At 49.0% G+C, this 9,336-nt stretch overlaps 1 protein-coding gene across 2 annotated transcripts in view; it reads right to left on the bottom strand.

The window, feature by feature from the left end:
* TNRC6A (trinucleotide repeat containing adaptor 6A) overlaps positions 1 to 9,336 on the bottom strand; it is a 47,231-nt gene that overhangs the window by 2,738 nt on the left and 35,157 nt on the right. For both annotated transcript variants that reach the window (XM_080981664.1, XM_080981665.1), the window contains 11 exons: positions 8,349 to 8,480; positions 7,855 to 7,983; positions 7,681 to 7,767; positions 6,124 to 6,352; positions 4,851 to 4,982; positions 3,423 to 3,581; positions 2,708 to 2,848; positions 1,800 to 1,913; positions 1,374 to 1,592; positions 724 to 794; positions 447 to 586 (listed from right to left, as the gene is read on the bottom strand). In XM_080981664.1, the coding sequence (XP_080837790.1) occupies positions 447 to 586; positions 724 to 794; positions 1,374 to 1,592; positions 1,800 to 1,913; positions 2,708 to 2,848; positions 3,423 to 3,581; positions 4,851 to 4,982; positions 6,124 to 6,352; positions 7,681 to 7,767; positions 7,855 to 7,983; positions 8,349 to 8,480 (1,553 nt within the window). The remainder of the gene's footprint in view (positions 1 to 446; positions 587 to 723; positions 795 to 1,373; positions 1,593 to 1,799; positions 1,914 to 2,707; positions 2,849 to 3,422; positions 3,582 to 4,850; positions 4,983 to 6,123; positions 6,353 to 7,680; positions 7,768 to 7,854; positions 7,984 to 8,348; positions 8,481 to 9,336) is intronic.

The raw sequence follows: 9,336 nt of genomic DNA, 5'->3' as shown, positions 1-9,336 counted from the left end.
GAAAAGAGAGCCACTGCTGCCAGTCAGTGTGGGGACAATGCAGAGTTTGATGGACCAGTGGTGTCACATAGCCCAAAGCAGCTTCTGGTGTTTCTAGGAGATCAGTTCTATCTTCAGCCCTCAGACTACCCTGTGCTCAAAGCAATTTTAAGAGTTTTGTGCTTTTAAATCCTACCCTGCCCTCCATCTCTCATAGCAAATGCATCTGCAGCAGTGTATCTGAAACAGAGTCGATCTTAAGGACCAACATTTCTTATGGGAAACGTCTGCGCCCTGCCCAGTGAGGGGCATCAGAAGGGACCACCCGCTTACACGGAAGTGTGCCAGCTAGACGCTGCTGCTCTTGGCTTCCCCTGAGGCCCCAATCCTTGCCTTCTGCACACTGCGCCCCCCCCAATGCAGCAGGACAGAAAAGCACCTCCCCTCTTCCTCCCAGGCGTACTTACATGTGGAGAGATTTTTGTGCCTTCACCACCTCTTCTTTTGAACTGTAGCGGACCAATGCATTGCCGTGGGGCAGGTTCAGGTGGAATGTGATCAGCGGCCCGTGCTGCATGCACAGTGTCCGCAGGGTGGAGCCATCAATCTGGATAGGGCATGGGGGGGGGGGGAAGAGAGGCACACACAATCACTCACTGTCTCTACCTGCCTGAGCCCTCAGGGCAAGGGGAACAGGGCCCAAACCTCCCTGCAGGCTCCTGGCCAAGCTGTGCCCTCACTCACCTGAGGTGTGAGGTTCTTCAGGACAAGACAGTTGGTTATTCTCCCTGAGCTGCTCTCACCCCAGCTTGAACCTGCCGGAAGCAAGAGAAAAATGGCACTGCCATCGTGGAAAAAGGTGCCTGCAGGCCCCACATGGGAAAGCCAGGAGTTTTTTTAAGGTCCTCTGCCCCACCCACAAAAGGGCCAGATTTGACCCCATAGCGAATGAGGCGTGCGTGGGAATCAAACCAGCCACTCTAAAGCAACAGTGACTTTGCAACAGAAGGATAACTGTGGTACAGGGCTTGTTGGTCATGCCCTCAGGCTGCCATGTTCCCAGCCACCAGTCAGTTCAAAAGGCTGGCGCTGGAGATGCTGCAAGAAGCAGGGAGATTTGAGAGAGGACGGAGTGCGGGGAGGGTCTGAACTTCAGGCCCTGTTTCAGCTCCTGATTGATGGCCCATGGTCCTAATTTCCAGGCCCCCCCTCGCCACCACCTTGGGTTGCCCTTCTGGCAGGCAATGCTACCAGCTGAGGCAAGGCAGCTCTCCCATAGCCTCAAGAACCAAAAGCAAGGAAAGGTGTTCTTTCTCCTTCTGCAGACCCCACCCTCTCTTTCTCACTCCTTCAGGCAAAAAGCCAGCCTGGCCAAAGGCAACCCAGACCCTCACCAGGGGTATATCTGGCATCAGAATTGCTCCAGCTGCCCCCGAGTCGCGCAGAGTTCTCCCACGAGGACAGAGGCAGCTTCTGCCCGGTCAGTCCTGGCGGTGGGCGCGAGGGAGCGGTGATGCTCTTGGGTGGCAAAGGAACCTTCCACAGCTCGTGAGCCAGAGAGGTGTTGTTAATGGAAGCAGGAGACCACGTCGATTTGGAGTCACTGTTTCTGGCTGGGAGGAAAGGAAACCAGAGGCATGTGAAAAAAAATAAGAATGGAAAAGGAGAGCTGTTCCTGGTGCCCCTCCCCAATCTTCCCCGTGGGTTGATTCGGGCAGCACAGGACTCTGGGCAGATAAGGGCTTGGTGGAGAAGCATGAGTTCATGGCGGCATCCAAGAGGAGGCAGACATGGCCTGTGTGTGACGCACCCGACCTCACCTGAAGAAGAAGTGCTTTGTGCTGTACTGCTGAGGGAAACATTGTAGTTGGAGGCACGAATGGATGACCAGGCACTAGTTGAAGGCAGCGTGGTGTTCAGAGATGAGGATGACCCTAACAGGAAAAAGTCAACAGCTCATCACTCCCCTGGAGGACACCAGCAGCAAGGGAGAGACAGGCACCTTGGTTTCTTCATATGCGCCGCAGCATTGAAATGCAGGTTCCAAGGCTGAACCCTGCTGCAAACTGGAATGCAGAGCCCAGTGAGGTGGGTGCAGCTCTGGTCACCCAGGCACAGCTCAGTTCTCTCCTGCCCACAAGAACCCTTTCTTCCCCCAGCACTGCTCAGACCAACAGACCTCAACTCAGGGATCAAGCCATGGCTGGCTGCAAGTTACTCAAGGCAGGGGGGAGGAAGAACCCTAAGGCGATGGTGTTCCGGCCCTCTTCTCCCACTCTTGCCAAGATGCACACTGGATAGTGAGTTCCACCATGGCTGCAGTTCTGCAGAAGCAGCATGCAAGGCTTGCTTCGCCCAACTGCAGCAGAATGGAGGACGTGCAAAATCCAAGTGGACCCGATTGCCTCACACCTGGGCTTTCCAGAAGGTCTCCTAGGTGGAGAGCATCAAGAATCTTTGAGATGGGCTGGGGGGACCCTTCTTGCTCAGGTCAGGTCAGGCAAGACCTGGCCAGCTCCTTGTGCTGGGTATGGAGAAGGACTCAGCAAGAGTCTCAAGATCTGCAGTATTTCCTTCCTCTAGAGACTTGCCAAAGACCAAGCCACTTAAATCAGGCATAACAACAAAAAGCTCAGAAAAATACAAACTGGCACAACCTTTGGACCACTGAAGGGGCTCTTTTTGTGCAGAATTCTCAAGTGACCAGCCTCTGCTCCCAGATACATACCGCTGTTCCTGTCCCTGAGGTGGTCGGCCTCCCGCACAGTGTTAATCGACAGATTGTTTGTGACGCTGCCGGGAGTGATGTACGGGTCAGTTTCAGGGTCGATGTTTGGATAACCTTTCCACGGCTCACCAGGACGAAATTCTAGCATTTTGAAAAAAGTATCAGGAGGCTGAGCTTATTCCATGGAAGAACTATTGGGCCCAATTCAGCCTCCGAGTGAATGCTGAGCAGATGATCACCGTATATGGTGCCGGTGGGGCCGAGGCTGTTATTTCAGACTGCAGGGGAAGGGCAGGGATGGGGGACCCACTTCAACTCACAACAGGACTGATCCTTCTCCAATAATTCTCAGAAAAAGATTTGGGCTTTCCCCAGAGTTCTTTCAAAGTTTGGAGAGAAATGTGTCCTCTTAGGAGCACCTTTGTAGTCCCCTTCACAGCTGCAAGATCATGTCCTCCTCCTCCCCATCACAGACTTAACTTGTAGAACTTCCTAGCACACAACTCTTATTTCCAGCTGCCTCTCAGGTCCACAATTTATTGTCACGGCCAGAGAAGGCACGTAGGTGAACTCCTCTACCCTTCCCTAAAGACTTCTCAAGTCCCCCTTCAACCAGTTGCTTCCACCATCTTCCCCCGCCCAAGAAGGGAAGAACTTGGTTTCCTGTGCCCCAGGCCCCAAATCTTGGGGGAACAGACTGGTGCAAGTCACCCACCTGGTGGCCAATTGACACTGCTAGAACCGTTAGGCGATTTGGCACGTGGCCAGCCGTCCCCAATCGATCCAGGAGGGCTGGCTGGTGAGTTACTGCTGTTCATGAAGTCGTAGGGAACAAAGGGAGTTTCCTCCAACCTAAAGCCACTTGAAATAGCACCTGGAAGAGAGGAGACTGCTGATCAGTTTGGCCACTGAGCTGCCAACAGCAACCACAAGATTAACCCCTTCCTTTACACCCACAGATCAGAACATCATTCTGAGTTAAGTCAGAAGTAGTCCTCCAGTCCCTGCCAAGGTGTAGCAGGTCACATCCCCACTTGAACCCTGGTGTCATCCTGGTCCAGGGTAAGGTCTTCATTCTCCTCTAAATTAGCTATGGCTGGCAGCCAAGGCAAATGAGATGTGCCTGCATGGGCAGAATCTGGCAGGCAACTGCTGCAAATTCCCAAGACCATCGACTTTATTTGGCAACCAAAAAAATACACCCCAGTGTGACTGTGGGATTATGCTTCAAACCATGCAAGGGCCTTTCTGAGAAAATAACCATGCAAGGAGCCGCCCAGGGTGGCTGGGGAAACCCTAATAATAATAATAATAATAATAATAATAATAATAATAAATACCCCAGCCACTTGGGGGGTGGCTTCCAACAGGATATTAAAAAAACAGAAAAGATCAAACATTAAAAACTTCCCTAAACAGGACTGCCTTCAGATGTCTTCTAAAAGTCAGATAGTTGTTTATTTCCTTGACATCTGATGGGAGGACATTCCACAGGGCAGGTGCCACTACTGAGAAGGCCCTCTGCCTGGTTCCTTGTAACCTCACTTCTTGCCATGAGGGAACCGCCAGAAGGCCCTCGGGAGGCAGAGATTCTAGGGAGGCAGCTTTGACATCCTACATGACATTTTGCCCCCATGTGGCCCCAAGTCCATTTCCCCTGACTACTCGCAGCCCACTCCTCTCTCCTCTTGCCACTCTTGTCACATTTTGCATAAACCTCGAAGGATTTTTGAAAAAAATTTTTTTGAGCGCTACATCAACTCTTAATTTCAGAAAAAGAAGCACCCAAAATATGCAACCTTTCAGGTATCGTACCGATTTGCATCCTTTAGTCCAGGCTTCCTTAAACTTGGCCCTCCAGATGTTTTGAGACTACAATTCCCATCATCCCTGACCACTGGTCCTGCTAGCTAGGGATCATGGGAGTTGTAGGCCAAAAACATCTGGAGGGCCGAGATTGAGGAAGCCTGCTTCAGTCAGAATAAAAGGTGTACGGTACGAAAGCTTTATTGTCACCTTTCACAATGAACATCCACAAATTACACCCCTTCTCTCTGCAGCACTCATCTTCAGGAGGTCCTCTTTGCACCTGGAAGACAGTGTTTGGGGCCTCTTTGCTCCCCCTCCCTTGCATTCCACTCACCGTTTTTGCTGGCATTTTGATCCAACGATGTGTTAGCAGAAATACTGTCCACAGTCATCCATTTTCTCAGCCGGGACTGTGGCTCCTTAATACTGCCCAAGTCCATATTTACATTCAAGTTTGAGTTCAATCCTGCATCGAAGAAATTGGGTTACACTCCCTGGACTCCAGTTCAGCTAAGCATAGCCGTCTGAATAAAACAGGCCTCTGCTACCTTCACTGTCAAGAGGCAGAATTTATTATCATCACAGACCAGTTCCGGGTCACTTACAATATCAGGAAAATCATAAAACACAACAGTAATACATTGAATTGCAATTGGGTATGACAGAGACAATTCAGATATAGCGGCAGTTTAAAAAATATATTAAATCTTGATCACTAAAATATAACCTAAAATTATCATTTAAAACCTTAATCATTTTGGTAGTACAGCTTGTTCCCTAAGTTTTATAGCAGCGTCAAGAGGCAGGATTCACTATGAAAACCAGCTGCTCAGAACTACAAGCAAGGAGAGTTCTGCTGCTGTACTCAGGTCCCAAAAGAGGCATTGTGATTTTTTGAGCTGGGAGACTGTCCCTCAGCAAAACAGAAGCAGCAGCTCTTAAACAGCAAGACAGGACACTTTTCAGAAGGCTCTAGTAATTAAGCCTCAAACTGAAGAGTGGAATTCAAACTGAATCTTGGGAGGAAACAATTTTATTTATTCAATTCATAACATTTATCAATAAGAAGGAATTAATAAATTTTAGACTTTCAAACAAGTTAAAATAACCATAGGCTAAATACGGATTAAAGCTCACATCAACGTTCTAAACCTTGGGGTAGGCTTGTCTAAATAAAAATGTTTCTAGCAGGCGCTGGCCTGATGTCAAGAGGCAGGGAGTTCCACAGTGTAGGTGCTGCCACACTAAAATATTGAATTCTGCCGATCAAAGCAGCTGATTGAATGGAATTGAATAGAAAACCTGTTAAATTATACATTCACTTGCAACTGGGAATCCTGTTTCCTTTGAGGATCCTAAAGGGGGACCTCCATTGAGGATTTCCATTGAGGATTATGTCTTTAATCTGGTGAAGTCAGGCACCAAAAGAAAGCTAGGTAACCGACTAGCAGGATTGTTAATGCTGGCTGCAGAATCAGAGACAAGAGGCTTAGCCAGGCAGCCATTGGCTCTCTTTTGAGAGAGGCTAAGACCAAGCACTGACCCAGCTCACAGCCTTGGTCACTTGATGCAGATTAGCCATAAGACGAGTTGGAGAGGACACTCACCTATGGGAAAGTTGCTGAATGCATTGATTTGTGACGGCCCTTTCTGCAGCTCTGGGTTGGCGTGGGGCACAACGTTCTCCACGAAAGACTTCATGGCAGAATGATGGAGCTGCTGTTGGGATGGGAGCAGCTGCTGTTGCTGCTGCTGCTGCTGCTGCTTCATGAGTAGGTTTGGATCCAGCTGACAAGACTGTTGCATCATCTGTTGCTGCATATTGAGCGCGCGACTCTTCAAGCAGAGATAGAGGGGGGAAATGGATTTGAGACAGATGTCCTGTCTGAGGCCTGCACAACTAGGAAGTGGCTCCACTGCGGCTGTGAAACAGAAGCCACGGCATATATAGCAGGCAGCTATAGAATCATGGAACTGTAGAGCTTGAAGGGACCCTCAGGACCATCTAGTCCAACCCCCTGCAATGCATGAATATGCAAGGATCGAACCTGCAACCTTGGTGTTATCAGCACCTGAGCTGCTCAGTGTGTGCAGAAGGTCCCAGGTTCAACGCCCAGGTAGATCCCCCCGTTTGAAATCCTGGAGAGCCATTACTGCCAGTCAGTGTTGTACACAGTACTGAGCTGGATGGCCTGACTCTGTCTAAAGCGGCATCCTAAACTTCTAATTCAGTCTAATGGGTCATATGTTCTACAGACATTCTGCCCTTACAACCTGTGCTCAAAGGTGGAATTGGCTTAGCATCCAACAAAAAAGGCCATAATAATCATTCTTATAATAGTCAAACAGAGCAGCAGAGATAATTCAGAAAACACACGCAACCAACATGACTTGAATCCACAATATGGATGCAATCTTAAATAACGTTGTCTATGTATTGCTGGCAATGGATGTGAAAATAATTTTGTTATTTGCAAATAAAACCTATCTTCTTTTCAACCTGCAAAATGGTCACTGTTAACGTACAATATTTAAACAAAGCGAGTCCTTGATCTGGGCTGCAAAACATAGGTGGTGAACTTGCACTTGTACTTTGAAATAAAGTGGTCCGATTAGAACAACCTTTAGAATAACTTTATCCAGCAGAGAGAGAGAGAAAAAAGAGATGCTCCTTTGACCATGCATGAAGGCAGCAGGAAGGAAAATAGGAGAATCATAGAATCGTGGAGTTGGAAGGGACTGTAATAATAATAATTTATTATTTATACCCCGCCCATCTGGCTGGGTTTCCCCAGCCACTCTGGGGTCATCCTGCGGTGCAGGAATCTTTTGCCCAACGTGCGGCTCGAACCCACAACCCTGAGATTAAGATTAAGAAGTGAGCTAGTTCTTCCACAACAGATGATTCACCTATTTTGCCAAGGTGCGTTGCTAAGTGCACCCTAGCTTTTACAAAGGGTTGTCCACCGTTCCCGTGAAATATTCCAGTTCTCAGGCAAACAGTCCTGAACTGGCAACAAGAGATTTGTGAAGAAGGGGATAACGCATAGGTCAGCGGAGAAAGACCCAATTCAACCTGATTTTTCCCGATCAATTCAGCTCAAGAGAAGGCAGAACCAATATTAAAAATGAAAGAGAAAACAAAAAGTTTCCTCAAACCCTACCTGCTGCTGCTGCTCCTGGCGGCCACCACCCGCAGCAGAGGACATGTTTCTCTGGCTCGGCACTTTCCTCTGCTGGGCCAGCAATCGCTGCAAAAAGTCAGGAAGAAGTGAGGGCAGAGTCAGGGAGGATGAGCACTTTCGAAGCAAAGTTGGGGGAGGAAGTGTCTCACTTACTTGTAACTGGGAGATCTGGGAAAGCTGGTTGAGCTGGGAGAGTTGGTTCAACATGGCTACCTGTTGCGGGCCGAAGAGTGGATTCAGGCCCCCGTTGTTTGGTGCATACTTCAGCAAGGATACTGGAACCTACAAAGCGGAGAAAAGCATGACAATGACATGAAGGTTGGAAGTTGGCTAGGATAGAGGGAGGGAGACACGCAACCAACACCTTCTCACCACAAGCAGGAAGAACTGCCCCAAGAGATACTGGCAGCCTTGCTTGGCTTGGAGGCCCTTTACTTAGCTCTTTTAAAACTTGGGGGTGGGGAGTCTCTTAATGGGATGTGGAAGGGAGAAGAGGAGAGGTGGGAGGTGGAGAATGTGACTTGTGTTTGCTTGTACCAGGGCAGGTGCTATTGAGACCAAGCCTGGCAGCCATCATTTTTGAAGAGAGGAATGTCTTTACGAAACTAGCACACCCATCCACCCAACTTCTCTTTCACAAGCCTCACCTGAGGGGAGAGCAATGGAGGAGGCACTTGAGCACGTGGATTAGGCTGAGATGAGTTAAGAGGCTGTGCTGGAGACGGCTGCATACTCCGGGGCTGTGCTGCTAGATTTCCAAACATACTGGGGTTGCCATTCTGCAGAGAGAACGTAAAAAGAGGGCTGAGCAGCTGTTCCCACCCTCTCCAAAGACAGGAGCAGGAGTACATAATCATAAAGTGGCAGCATAGGTCAGGAGTGACAGAAATTATGGTCTGCCAGCTACTGAAGCTGCTTCTTGCATTGCCCTTAAGTGTTGCATTCAGCACATGTAGGGAAAGGGACAACTGTTCAGCTTAGTGCTGTTTTGGTAGGAAGGCGGCATTTCTAAGAAGGTGAGCTTGGAGCTGAGATGTATGTTGAAGCAAACAAGCATCACCCTGAAACCAGAGAGTAAGACTGAGTTTCCATCTCCCTCTGAATTCTACAGAGAGCGCTACTTTGTGGGCTTCCTCCCACTGGGGCATCTGGTTGGCCACTGTGAGGCTCCAGCTGCTGCAGAGCTCTTTTGACATTCTTATATTCTTGACTCTTAGTAGACCCTGAAACTCTTTTGCCTGGAAGCAAAAAAGAATGCCTGTATCCCAGCACTCCTGCAAGGAACTGAGGGAAGCGTGCCTAGTGCAGTGCTTTTTCCCTCCCCTGAAAAAAAAAATGTTTAGGGAGTACTCTCATTTTCATACTCATATTGAAATACAGTGGTGCCCCACAAGACGAATGCCTCGCAAGACGAAAAACTCGCTAGACGAAAGAGTCTTCCGTTTTTTGAGTCGTTCCACAAGACGAATTTCCCTATGGGCTTGCTTCGCAAGACGAAACGTCTTGCGAGTTCTTGCGAGTTTGTTTCCTTTTTCTTATAGCCGCTAAGCCGTTAATAGCCGCTAAGCCGCTAATAGCCGCTAATAGCCGTGCTTCGCAAGACGAGAAAACCGCAAGACGAAGAGACTCGCGGAA

This window comes from Podarcis pityusensis (genome assembly GCF_964106645.2).
Source record: "Podarcis pityusensis genome assembly, chromosome: 14".
In the NCBI taxonomy this organism is placed as follows: Eukaryota; Metazoa; Chordata; class Lepidosauria; order Squamata; family Lacertidae; genus Podarcis; species Podarcis pityusensis.
Note: the sequence above shows the minus strand (reverse complement) of the source record. Positions and strands in the feature narration are given on the sequence as shown.